At 42.8% G+C, this 13,532-nt stretch overlaps 1 protein-coding gene across 2 annotated transcripts; it reads left to right on the forward strand.

Moving 5' to 3' along the window:
- The first annotated feature begins 787 nt into the window (after positions 1-787).
- On the forward strand, positions 788-12,943 carry vps37a (VPS37A subunit of ESCRT-I). 2 transcript variants are annotated; one of them, XM_084074889.1, is made up of 12 exons: positions 788-1,234; positions 3,988-4,062; positions 4,984-5,101; positions 5,478-5,581; positions 5,863-6,058; positions 8,521-8,591; positions 9,106-9,233; positions 9,575-9,633; positions 9,729-9,797; positions 10,536-10,679; positions 11,613-11,701; positions 11,992-12,943. In XM_084074889.1, the coding sequence occupies exons 1-11, from the start codon at positions 1,119-1,121 to the stop codon at positions 11,691-11,693; spliced, it is 1,161 nt and encodes a 386-aa protein (XP_083931015.1). In that variant the 5' UTR covers positions 788-1,118; the 3' UTR covers positions 11,694-11,701; positions 11,992-12,943. The 2 variants fall into 2 exon arrangements, with proteins under 2 accessions (XP_083931015.1, XP_083931016.1); XM_084074890.1 differs by having other exon boundaries at positions 5,866-6,058.
- The last annotated feature ends 589 nt before the right edge of the window (positions 12,944-13,532 follow it).

Consider the following 13,532-nt stretch of genomic DNA (forward strand, 5'->3'; position numbering starts at 1 on the left):
TAACTAGTAGTGTAGCTTGCTACATTTTCCAAGTAGCTTGCCCATCACTGCCAGAATGGTACAGAGCCTTCATTTAGTATCACCTGTGAAGGAATAAGAAGAGGCCCAATTTCTTTCCAATATGGCTGCTGTGCATAGAGCTTCATAATCTTAGAGTCGTGGTGTAGAAGTAAAAATATTGAACATTGGAAATACTCCAGTAAAGTAAAAAAATACCTCAAAATTGTACTTAAGTACAGTATTTGAGTAAATGTACTTATTTACTTTACACCACTGGCCCACCCCCCTCCTAAGCCTGGTGACGCGAGGTTACACCCTCCTAGTCCTGGGATCCCTGTGGGTCCCCGGACCTCAGTTTGAAAACCACTGCTTCAGATCATGACGTAGTCTGTAGGTACTGTACATGCCGTTCCGTTCCTGTGATTTTTTTTAACCACTTTGAGTTCTTCGTCAGCAAAACCATATGAGCAAAACTAGTGCAGTGAGCTTGTTCTGCACACAAAACTAAAAGTAGGCCTGCATAATTTCCCACTTATATTTTCCGTTTACTAAAACTAACTGCATGAACTATGAATACACATGTTGCTCAAAACATAAAATATAACATGTTATGTCTTTAGATTCGAGTTCCTAAAACAATGTGTAACTTTGTTCTATAGGCGCTCTATAAATAAAGTGTATAGATATTTATATTTATTATTATTGTTATTTGTGCGTGACGTCGTGCGCAAACGTGAGCTCGCGACGTGCGCGTGCACACCACACGTCAGTAGCTTGTTGTCTTCCTTCACCTCCTCCATGCATGTTTTGGTTCCAACCGACCGTCAACTTAGTGACAGCGACTGAAACGAAACAATAACACATGTCATATGACAAAATACAACTTCAAAAATACAAAGACATGCCATCAGATTCCGTCACTTAAACGCAGACAAAAGTACAAGTAAAGAGCCGCCTTTCTTCGGACAACGAGTGAAGAAAAACTGGGATAGCAGCCACTTTAAGTTAGCTAGTAGGCTAACGGCGTAGATGTTCGTCGCTGTTGTCATTTAGCCATTTTTTTGTCCCCCAGACCCCCCCGGGAAGAAGCAGTGTGAGTGGGGCTTCGCCAGAAGAGGATGAACTGGCTCTTCCCCCTGTCGTCCAAAGGCTCCGGTCCTCTCCCACCTCCTCTCAGCAGCCTCCAGCAGCAACGCCAGCGGCAGATAGACTCACTCAAAGCGGCTCACCCCAGGTACCTTGACACGCTGGGGGCTGGAGGAAGTGCACGAGTTAGCCTAGCCCCGTTTGTGGAGCCTCGCTCTCCGCGATGGCTCCTGAGATGAGGTCCCGCTGCCTCGGGTCTTGGCAGAGGTAGGGTCCGTCCAAATGCAGTGAAGATCACCTTTTTGGCAACATCGTATGCAGAAAATAAAGGGAGGCTGAGACACCTACATAGGTTTGCAATTTCGCCGGGAAGTAAAATGTAACCGACGGGGTTGAAAAAAACGTTTAAATCGCTTATTTAGTCAGCCTGTGCCATGTTTTCCCATTCAACCCGGGTGAACCCCCGACGGCAGGTGCCAGTACTGCTCCCCATTCGGCCTCAATGGGAAAACATGGCACAGGCTGACTAAATAAGCGATTTAAGCTGTTTTTTCAACCCCGTTGGTGAAATTTTAGTTTCCGGCGAAATTGCAAACATCTCTAGGTTTCCGGGACTACCTTTACTTTTTGGATACGATGTTGCTAAAAAGGTGATCTTCACTGCATTTGGGCGGACTCTACCTCTGCCGGGACCCGAGACCGCGGGACCTCATCTCCGAGCTATCGTGGAGAGTGAGGTTCCAAGCGGGGCTAGAGTTAGCCTAGCTGTTAGCCTAGCATTGGATACATGTATACTGTTGCCCCCCGGCCAGTGGCTTTATTTTGTGACTGGGTGGTCACTTAATTGGCATGGATGAGGTTGGCTTAAGATGTCGCTCGAGGAACAGAGCATTTCTAAAAGCGTGTGGAACGCTTCTTTTCGACAAGCGACACCGTCGGAACAAAATCAGGCTTAATAGATCCTTGTAGCATCTATTTTTAGGTCTTTCATGTCTTGTGATCCCTTTGCGTGTCTTGTCTCTTGGCGCATTAATTCATACGGGTCATTAACAGAAGTAAACAAACAACAGCTCAGTACACAGATTAAAGTATTATACGTTAGGTGTTTCCTAGAATCCTCTCCTACCGTGACCCACCCACTGAACAGCTTCACAGGTAGCTTTAGCACAGAAAGAAAGTCTAAACCACTTTGATATAATCTACACTGTTGCTATAATCAAATATGATATAATCTATTCTACACTGTTGGTAGTCAAATATGACATATTTGATATAAGCTAATATATAAGTCAAATATATATATGGTATACTCTACTGTTGCTAGTCATCAAATAATATGTATGTATGTATGTATGTATGTATGTATGTATGTATTATTTAGAAATATATGTATTTTGTGTGGTGTGTGTGTGTGTGTGTGTGTGTGTGTGTGTGTGTGAGGAAAATGTGTTTCCCTCACAGCCTACACGAAAACCCGGGATCCCTGAATAATCCAGAGATAAACGACAACATTTTCCCACAGACACCAGGCATAGCAGACATATTAGTACACAAACTACCATGCACAAGCCATGACATTTGTGGCATGTGATCACAGAAGGAACAAACAAATCACATGCTTTATCTAGGTTGAAGCTAATAGTGTGAGATGCCTGTGACGACATGGGCAAAGTCTAGTCCAAGTATGTCAACACGACGTACTAAATGCTGCACAATAATGTTTCAGACCACTTTATAATGGTCATTACCTAAAAGCAGCTGTGTTTATAGTGATGTTGTTGGAAGTGAACTGTGGCAGAACCGGTTGTATAGCTAGCTACCTGGAGTCCTGGACATGATATAGCCTAAAGGGCTAGTGTTCACACAAAGCACGATAACTAAAACATACTACATAGCACAAAAAGTTTGGAAATGCGTGTTTGGTAGATTATTTCTCTATTGTAACAATGTTTCGTGGCAATAACTTTTATACCTTCGGAAAGCCTGTTTATTTCCTTTAAAAATGGTGCCCTATTATTTGTAAGGAACATGCATTTTTAGGATGAGCAGCACAGCTGAGTATGTGGGTTGCGCCCATGAAAAATTTAACATCCTATAGGGAGACACAGTCTCCCCAGTGTCTAACTCAATTGGATTGCAGTCCACACACCACTCCACAACTATAATGATATTGTTTGGATCAATTTCAGAGCGATTTTATGAAAGTTAGAAACACTTGACAGTCAATCAAACCCATCAGAAGGACATCTGGGATGCAGTTGGTCTCACTCACTCTCTGAATCACATGAGTGAATTGTATTATGAAATGGCGATGAGGAGACGATTATGAATAGCTAACGCTAGCTCAGGTATAGATAATTGTCTCACCTCCTTTATTCCAGCACCTCAGAGGCAGAGATCTCATCTCACTCTCGCTCTCTGCCTCCGTGTGTGCACTCCCAACGCAGCACAGCGCAAGTAAAAAACATAATCGTTCTTCGTGATGATCACATAGTTATCGTTATAGTTATTGTGCTTGAACGGCCCTCAAGTCACAATATTGCCAATCAATTTTATCTGCTATGTGTCTGTGCTTTGTGACTTAACCCAGAAGTAGCAGTCTGATTCCCTCATTGTATGGGGAAAAATCTCTCAAAATCTCACTTCTCGTATTGATTGATTGATTGAGGTTTTTATCAACAAAAAAAATGCATATACATATCTCACTCATATCTGTGCTCAGCTGAGCACATTTTGTCATGCCGTCAGTCTAGCATACAGATTTATGCACCATTTAGTGTTCCAAAAGGTTGATTTGGGAATGATTAGTAATAAATCTGCCTTTTCCTCTCTCTCTCCTCTCTCTCATCTCTCTTCTCTCTCTCTCTCTCTCTCTCTCTCTCTCTCTCTCTCTCTCTGCAGCCTAGCAGAGATCCAGAAGGATGTGGAGTATAGGATACCATTCACAGTCAACAACTCCACCATTAGCCTCAATGTGTGAGTATGCTTTCAGATCTCATTCCTGTCTTCTAATACTGGCTTTCTAGCCCAGTTCACCTCTAAGTTCACTATTGGTGCCTTTCCATTGTACAGAACTAGTTCAGCTCTACTCAACATGACTCGCTTCTTTTAGCAAAAATATTTTATTTAGCACAAAAATAGAAAATACACTAGTATAAAGCCCTGAGGGACTCCGGTCAACTATATAGGGTTAACGCTAATGCTGTCTGGAAATAATCTCTATTTAACCTGTACAGTTCAACAAAAAACTGGGTCTGCAGTCGCTCAATATTGATTAATTTATAACGGCTAGTTTAAAAGTGTGTTAACAGTATTCAGGAGCTTCCATGCCCTATAAGGGAGCCCATCCTAATACAATTGCGAAATTACTCTAGTGATGACACTCGTGACTCCGTAATAACAGTAAACAGTGACAGGAGCAAGTTGTGGGCTCACTTTCCAGTATTACATGAATGGCAGTAAATCAGTCATAAACAGAGCTGGGCATTTTAGTATTGAGTGTGGTCCAATTCTGGAAATCCACAGACTAAAATAGAAGCGTCTGTTTTTTATATTTCATTTGTACTGTGGGATTGATTATGATCTCTGAGACATACCGTGTTCTCTCTCTGATGTCCTTAACAGTCATCCTATTCCTTGTTCTCCTCTCTGTCTCCCTGTTTTTTTTCTCTCCATTTCTTCCTCTCCTTCTTTCCCCTCCCTCTCTCTCTGGTCCTCTCTGCCATTCCTCTTTGCTCATTCTTTTCATTTCTCTCCCCATTACTGCTTTCTTCACTCTATCCCTCTCTCCTCTTCTGTTTTCACACTATCTCTCCTTCTCCTGCCATCTTGCTTTTCTCCTTTCTTCCTTCCTTGCCACCCTTCTCTCCCCTGTCTCTCCACCCCTCCCTCCTGTAGTCTGCTGCCTCCTCAGTTCCCTCAGGAGAAGCCGGTGGTCAGCGTCTACCCTCCTGTCGGCCATCATCTAGTGGACAGCAACAATGGCACCATGGTTACAAGCCCCGTCATCACTAATGTAAGGACAGCGCCCAACCCATGGCAGATGTTAGGGGCCGATACCTTTCCCGATTTTGAGTTCTAGACCCCTAATTACTGATGTTTTGACCAATATTTTTGTAATTTTGTCAAGAAAAAAAAGCAATGTAGAGGGAAAAAGGAGATAAAGTTTGAGGGTTAAAGTGTTTGCGCAGCGTGAGAAACCCTATGTTATAATGTTCGAGGAAGGCATAAATAAAACGACAAAAAGCAAGAAAATGGATCTCCATCTCTGGTCGTAGTCAGCATGTTTAGTTTTACCTGCTCTTTTTTGTTGTTTCTTGTAGTCTTTTATGCTCATTGAGATATGTGTGTGTGTGTGTGTGTGTGTGTGTGTGTGTGTGTGTTTTTTGTAGTTCGGGATGCACTCAGACTTGGGTAAGGTCATCCAGAGTCTGTTGGATGAGTTCTGGAAGAGTCCGCCTGCCCTGACGTCTAGTGGCCCCACTGGGTTCCCATAGTGAGTACATTCTCATGTCATATATTCCAAAGAAGCACCATTCGGTGGGTAGCAGTCAGTGTGTACATACTATACATCCTTCCACTTGTGCGTGAATTCAGTAATTATCATATTATCACCAGTTCAAGTGAAATAATGAAACCCATGTTCATTTCTGCCGCGTCATGCTGAGCTGTAAGAATACGGCTGTAGCATTTGTCATTGCAGCTCCTGATTTGATTCACTAGAAAACCAATATTTCTATCTTAGCAAATAAACTTACTGTGTCCCTTCCATCCCAGCAGTATGTACAAACCATCAGGCATGCCACCGTACCCGGCACAAGGCTTCCACTATGGTCCTCGGCCCGGTCAGTCACCAGGCCCAGCTCCGATGCCCCATCCCGGGGTAGACACTACGCACTGCCCTCCTAGAGCGCCAGCACCATATGGCCTGATAAGTGACCTACCACTGCCTGTGCCCATGGTAGACTCACAGGTAGGCTGATGATAGTCTCAAACACACACACACACACACTCACTCACTCACTCACTCACTCACTCACTCACTCACACACACACACACACTCTCTCTCTCTCTCTCTCTTTAATGGGGCCTGAAAAGTTTAGCCCAACTGGGAACCTGTCAATGTTCTGTCTGAACTTTTATGAAGCCCGAAACCGATTACAGTCTGACAGCAGCAGCCTTTTTTCTCCTTATTAAATCTTATATTGTACTGTACCTGCATCTAGGAATGGTTACTCATCAAGAACAGGAGTCATTCCATGTTTTGTCCAACTAGCAGTGTTACGCTCATTCTATTTTTCAAAGAGACCGTTGGCAGTTTTCAGATTAAAACATTAATTAGTTAGACAAGCGCTTCATTCTAATGTGGGATGCACACTGAAATGTGCAGAGGAGGTGCATTGCTGGTAGTGACAGCTGAGCTACATTTCCTCTGTCAGAAGCCACGATCCTTTTGGATCAACTTGTGTCCAATGTTGCTGGCCGCCACAGAATCTGTCATTTATTTTAACATCAAAACTTAGTTGCACGTAAAGTTGGAAACGATTGCTTTGTATGCTATTCTATATTCTAATCTATATGGTGTCATTTTCTCTTTTAGACAAAAGGCTTTGATTGGAAACCGTAGTTGATAGAGAGACATCTAGCAAACCAGTAATGGAAAACATTTCCAGAAAGACAGATGACTGTTTGTTATTTGGACACTGTTCACCTTGTAGGCTGACTGTCTACTGTATAATGAGACTGCTGCTTGGCTTCGCTGCACAGCCCTACTGATATCGGCTGCACTACCCTGCAGTATGCTTTGTGATATAAAAGTCTCGTAATACAAATGTATGAATATAAAGGCCAAACCTGACATGAGCCGTGAAATATGTCAGAAATAAAGACAGACCGAGCCCGAACTCGCCAGGTCCCGCCAGGTTCGGGCAAAGATCCTTAACACAAGCACACACACGTGCACACGCGCACACACACACACCGCTCTATCAGAGCACTGCCATGCAGTGTTGTCTATTCGATTGCATTTAAATACTTACGTTTTTTATAGTGGTTCCACAAGCAAGTCAGTGTTTTCTAGGTGGTTTCAGAGAGTGGTGAGGTTCTGTAAATGCTTTGTGAATCCCCACTGATATTTAAAAACAAATGTTCTTCCAAAAGCATGTACTCCACTACTTCAACTCAAGTACAAATGTGACTTTCAAGGAGTAATATTTGAGGTGTATTAATCACACTAATGGGGTTTGACTAATGGGGTTGTGTACTGGGCTGGCAACAAGGCAGAGTTTCACTTTTATTTGTGTCGGAGGATCATTTCTGAGAAATTGCCTGATTACATGCCAGATGTTTCTACCACCCCTTACACAAAAAACATAAATTGAAACATGTCTAAGAAATGTGTGCGAAATGTTTCAGTTACAAAATCGTGGGATAAAAAACTCAGGGGAAGAAAAAAAAGAAATGTTTCAATTTAACAATGTTATTACTGTGCTTCACAATGGGATGTTAAAGTTACAGGGTAACAGGAGTTGAACTGGTATAACGTTGACAACACACAGGCAGAGATAGTGGATGAAAGCAAGGATTTGTTTAGAAATGGTCAGGAAAAAAAAAAAATGAGTTATGAGATTGTGCAACATGTTTAACATTTGTTGACTACCTCTAAACAGTCATGGCCTCAAGCCTCCCCCTGTGACCCATGCTGCTGTTAAATATAGAGTAAATTGCAACATAATCAACAATTTGATGTCTCTTCTGCTTATTTTGAAAACAACGGTTTGAAGGATTTCAGCAGTGCAGCATTAAATTGTCTAAAACAGTGCAGATGTAGCCCAAGGATATTGTCTTGGTCTGTGTTGTAATAAATGGAAAACATTTTGGTCACAGCTACACAACTTTATTGTAACGTCAGCTCACCAACATGGAACATTGTGCAATTAATGTCCATATAGGCTCAAAGGAGAAACGCCCCATTCTTCAGTTAAAGCCTGGAGCATGGGAAAAACAATACTTCAGCCTATACAATTCTTTTGTCTTGCCAATGCTGACACACTTGAATGTGGCCCCAGTACCAGGATATAGCCTATCAACGTACAGCTCCATCTGGTGGACAATTTAAATAATTATGTTTTCTCAGAAACAGGGGTGCAACATTACTATTTCTTTGTGTATATACCTAGATATAGAAGAAAGGTCAATAAATGAAGCTCATCTGTCAAAAGTTTATCATGGAATGCTGCTTTGCCCAGCGCCAGTGGGTCAAAATGCAGTGTTGAAGTGAGACCATTTAATTTAGTAAAAGTGTGTAAAACGTCTCTCTGCCAGTGTGATGACCTCTACCTGACACATTGCTTAACAAGTGGTCCAGTGTTCATCAGTAGAGGTTTAATGTGTCTGTCTGTCTGTCTGTGTTTCTTTCTCTCTGACTCTCCCAGGCTGGGCTAAATGGACACATGTACAAGATGCCAGAGATTCCAGAGTCTTTTCCTGAACTCTCTGAAATAAGGTAGACTCATACACTGTAAAATGGACCCTTATTATGGGACCATTTGGTTCCATTTGTACACTAGAGAGTTACACTAACACTCAGCGTTTCCTGTGTACAGTCTAAAATGCTGTAAATACATTTTCAGTATTTTCTTGCCAGTTGCTTAGTAGGTTATAATATGTTTGTGTTTGACATAGAACATTGGTTCTCAAAGTGGGGTCCCCAGCAATAACAGTTAATGTAGCATCACAATCATTTGAACCACTTTATCCATTTATACATGGCTATTCAAAAATAGCAGATCTACAAGCTCACAGTGCGACACAAGCTCGTACATCTGCTATTTTGGAAACTGGAAACTTTTGAATCATTTTGTATTATTTAAACACAAATCTTCTTCTGGGCCAAATTCACATCAATTTAGTGGTCCTTGGCACGAAAAAGTTTGAGAACTACTGACAAAGAAAGCCTTCTGGACATAACCGCTGGCATTTGTTTTTAACCTGCCTTTCGTCTGTTGGTGTGTCCCCAGTGTGTCCCAGCTGAAGGACATGTCTGAGCAGGAGGATATGCTGCTGGACTGCTTCATGAGCCTGCCACAGCTCAAACAGGTGACCAGTGACAAAGAAGAACTGGTTACCAGTATAGTGGCCATGGCCAGTGAGTACCCTTCCCCCGCCTTTGAACCAGATCATTCACTTGACAAATGGCATTGATAATACATAGAATAAATAACAAAAATGAATGGTCATAACGTGTGAATGTTAGCGTACGCATTGGTAACTTAAGGTAATCCAGATGCATGTTAGCTCGAATGGACTTGAACAATAGATGACTTGCCATTTCTGACGAGAGCAAGGCAGTATGTTGAACAGGCTCTGCAAGGATAAATAGCCCTCAGTGAGCGTCTGTTTGTCAGAAAGTAGACAGAAGTAGAGAGAGCCATATCGAGCGGAATGGGTTTCCCTAAAGGCCTTTTCACCCCTTTCCGTTCCTCTCAGAGAAGAACCTGCATATGGAACCACAGTTGGAGGAGAAAAGGCAGGAAATGCTCTACAAGGTCAGTGTAGAGCATTCATCTCCACCAACACTTGAGCACACACCCAACACATGAGCCTGTACTGCAGTGTGACCGCTGTTGTGTTGTGTTCACAGTACGAGCTGCTCACCCAGATGAAGTCTGCCTTTGAGACGAAGATGCAGAGACAGCATGAGTTGAGTGAGGTAAGAGAGCCTAAATATTTTGGGTCGATCTGCTATTTTCGGCACGCAGCACCGTCATACGATAATAGGTTAACAACCATTCCTGCCTTTTGACTCCGTAGAGCTACATGGTGGTGTTGTTGTTGATGCAATTGATCCAGGATTTTACACTGGTTTCACCTCTGCTTGTCTGCTGTGCCTCCGGTCTGGCCAAGTCACTCCCAACAAACACAATTGGCCATGTTTGCGGGAAGGAAGCCAGACAGGGACAGTGTTCTCTTTCACTAGCGACTCCTACAGCTTGCCCTGTTCGGTGGGGAGGTGAGCTGAGGTCTGAGAATACTGTACTGTGATTTTTATCGCATTTTTCCCAAACGAAGCAAAGCAAAAAAATATCCAGGGGCTGTGCTTGTACATCAAGCCGCCTCACGCTGCAGAAACGGGAGATGGGCTCCTTCCTTATGGGTCACATGACTCAGGAGCCGCCAAGGCTACTGAATGTTATATGTTCGCCATCACATCTACATTGACATTTTGTACATATCCTTCCAATAATTAAGGCCTTTCTAGCGGCTTCTATACAAAATGCAGTCTGTGTGGGTCCAAATATTGTGTAATGTGTAATGTAGAGCTTCTTTGCTTCTTTGCTCTGATAGTATAATGTCCGAGTTATCAACAGTAAGTAAGGGCGGCGGCATGGATTGAACCCCTGCCCACTAATGTGTGTCTCCTGTATGTTTGTGGTCCTGTGTGTGTCAGGGTTGCAGTCTGAGTGCGCTTCAGGCCCGTTTAAAGGTGGCAGCCCACCAGGCGGAGGAAGAAGCAGAGGAGACGGCTGAGACCTTCCTGGAGGGACGGACAGAAATAGAGGACTTCCTGGCCAGCTTCATGGAGAAGAGAACGGTAACAGAGGCTTTGACTTTGACCTCTTTCTTGATAATAATAATATGTAAAATACATACATTGTCACATCATTATCAAAACGCTAAAACGCAAAAAATATGCGGATTATTTTCATCGCGCGCGTGCGCGTGTGTGTGTGTGTGTGTGTGTGTGTGTGTGTGTGTGGCGGGGGGGGCTCAAGTCCAGGCACCCAATGGTGCAAAAAGTGAGCTTGTGCATGTCTGTCCAAGCACCCAGGTCAGGTGCAAGAAAAGGGACCCAAGCTAGTGAAAAAAATAGCTGCTGTACAAGCTTTTAGATAAGGTATTTTCTTTTTAATTGATGAAATTCTTTTGAAAGATGTTTGAATTCCTTTTTTTTTATATTTAGAAATAATTAAACAAAATGTAGGAATAATTTGTCTGAGAGGAACAAGTATCCTTTTCTGTCTACTTGGTCTGTGTCTCAGGTGGGCTGTGGGCTATTCAGAAACCTGCCGTGACATCATCAAACGTGTTTATGCAAGAAAGATGGCTTCTATTTCAGCGTGCTAACTTTCAAAGGAAAATAGATCAAGGAAGTGACAACTACATCATTTTCTCTAACTAGCAAATTCTAGCTGGCAGATTTGTCGCACTGGGTGGCAAACTGCCACCCAGTTAAATCAATCCATGCTTTAAAACGTATTTAACACATTGTTACAATGTTTTACAATAATTATTTATTACTGAGATGCAAAGCTCCAGAACATCGCTTGGGATCAGTTTCTGTTTCAAAATAAGCATCGACACCCTGCAAGACCTGAGCGTGTCAGAATGTTGTTTGATTTGCACTGGCAGATGTGGTGTTAAAGTACTTAAGCGTAGATGTGGTAAACACAGGTTCTTATTAGTATATCAGTCACATTATGAGTTAAGTGCATGTCTAAGTGTAACTTCATGTGACTTTCTACAGCTTTGCCACAGCAGAAGGGCCAAAGAGGAGAAGCTACAACAGGCCATTAACACACATGGACAGTTCCCCACCAGCCACTAGAACTCAAGGTAAAACACACACACGCACGCGCACGCACACACACACACACACACACACACACACACACACACACACACACACACACACACACACACACACACACACACACACACACACACACACACACACACACACACCCACACACACACACACACACACACACACACACACACACACAGGTTTCACACACCAAATAAAAAGGGTGTAGGTGATTTTTTTTTTTTTGTTAAAATAAGTGTTAAATACCTCTATCTATATATGTTTTAGTTAATTGCAGACATTCTGTTTTGGGCTATAGGGCTGGAGTTCTCTCAACCAGCAACTGGCACCCAAAAGGTTAAGAAGTTATAGAGGCAATGAGAAGCACACAGACGATGAGGAGGACAACTAACATGACGGTGACGATGATGATTAGACCTAAAGACTCAGTCCAATGCTGTGGCCACATTTGGGTCAAAGACCCCCCCCCCCCTACCCCACAGTGATGACGATGATTAGACCTAAAGACACAGTCCAATGCTGTGGCCACGTTTAGGTCAAACAACCCCCTGCCCCTTCCCCCTCATACCCCATCTGCACAGACAGGAGAAAACAATCAGAATGGGTCAATCTTATTTCTGGAATCCAACCGATTGCAATTCGATTCATAAATCTGACCCCGTTGGAACAGACAAAGACCCTCTCACTGCTCCACGACACTTTCTGTTTCCATTTCTATTGCAGACCCAGGCCAATAACTCTTGACACACTAATCATGAAACTATATCTGCCCCAGAGTTGCCATGTCTCATAAACACAGACATGAACAGTCAACTCTGAGCAGGGAGTTTTACCACCTCCAAGCCAACAGGGAACGGCGAGGAGAACAGCGTTGTCACAAGAGTTTGAACCCAGTGGAGGTGTTGACAGCAGTCAAGCTCTGTTGATGACAACGTAGGAAATGTCCCCCACTCACCCGGGCCCAACACTTCCTAAATAGCATTATAGCGTTTCCTTCACCCTGATGATAAAGATAACTAACGACGATGGTGTTTTTTCTGATGCACATATGTACTTGAATTATTATTATTTTTAGAATTGTTGAATTTGGAACGGTATTGAGATGGAATGTTGTGCAGAAAGAGCTACAGAAATACTCAACCACCACAATGGATACTGTATTTATAATGTTAATAATAGGCTTTATGGTAATCAAAGACACTTTTATGTTCTTATTTAATTTGTTAGGGGAATAAAGCATTTAGAATAAACCTCTGTGTCTGTGATATATTCTCCCACACTCACACATTAAATGTGCTGTAACTGTGAAACTGTGAGAGATACATGCAGAACCTCCCTGGGTTTTACACCAAGGTGGGTGCTTTTGGTAGTATTTCAGCAAGAATTGTCGTCAAGGTATAAATGGCACTCAATCTCTTTGGCAGTGCCAAAGAGATTGATTAGATGATCATTTTACATCAATGGATATAGAACACATACGACACCACAGGCTAATGGTGTAGGACACATGGCTTTGAGCTTCAGGGATTTACAGACCATCAAATTCTCTCACGGTTGCGCTCCACAGTTGTGCTGCTTCAGTATCGAGCCTAACGGTCCTTATACACCAGGAGCCTTTATTTCGTGCGACTAATTCACATTAATTTAAACTGCTGTTCTCAGCACGCCCTGCATCAGTGGCTCTGTTCAGCCTTGTACAGGGGGTTGATACTGATAGGCAGACCCACACCTGAAAAGATTTCGTGCCAAGGACCCCCATGCAAGATTTGTGTTGCTAGGATGTTTTAAAAGAATTCCGTATTTTTTTTTTATTATTTACATTTTTTTTTTTCAAATGGC

Source organism: Gymnoscopelus microlampas, assembly GCF_963454915.1.
Source record: "Gymnoscopelus microlampas genome assembly, chromosome: 2".
NCBI classification, from domain to species: domain Eukaryota; kingdom Metazoa; phylum Chordata; class Actinopteri; order Myctophiformes; family Myctophidae; genus Gymnoscopelus; species Gymnoscopelus microlampas.

Bases quoted from the DNA above. Each gene is read 5' to 3' on its own strand.
- vps37a (XM_084074889.1), top strand. From the start codon at position 1,119: ATGAACTGGCTCTTCCCCCTGTCGTCCAAAGGCTCCGGTCCTCTCCCA. The intron at 9,798-10,535 runs GTAAGAGAGCCT...TGTGTGTGTCAG, and splicing joins GACAGCATGAGTTGAGTGAG to GGTTGCAGTCTGAGTGCGCT. The intron at 10,680-11,612 runs GTAACAGAGGCT...GACTTTCTACAG, and splicing joins GCTTCATGGAGAAGAGAACG to CTTTGCCACAGCAGAAGGGC.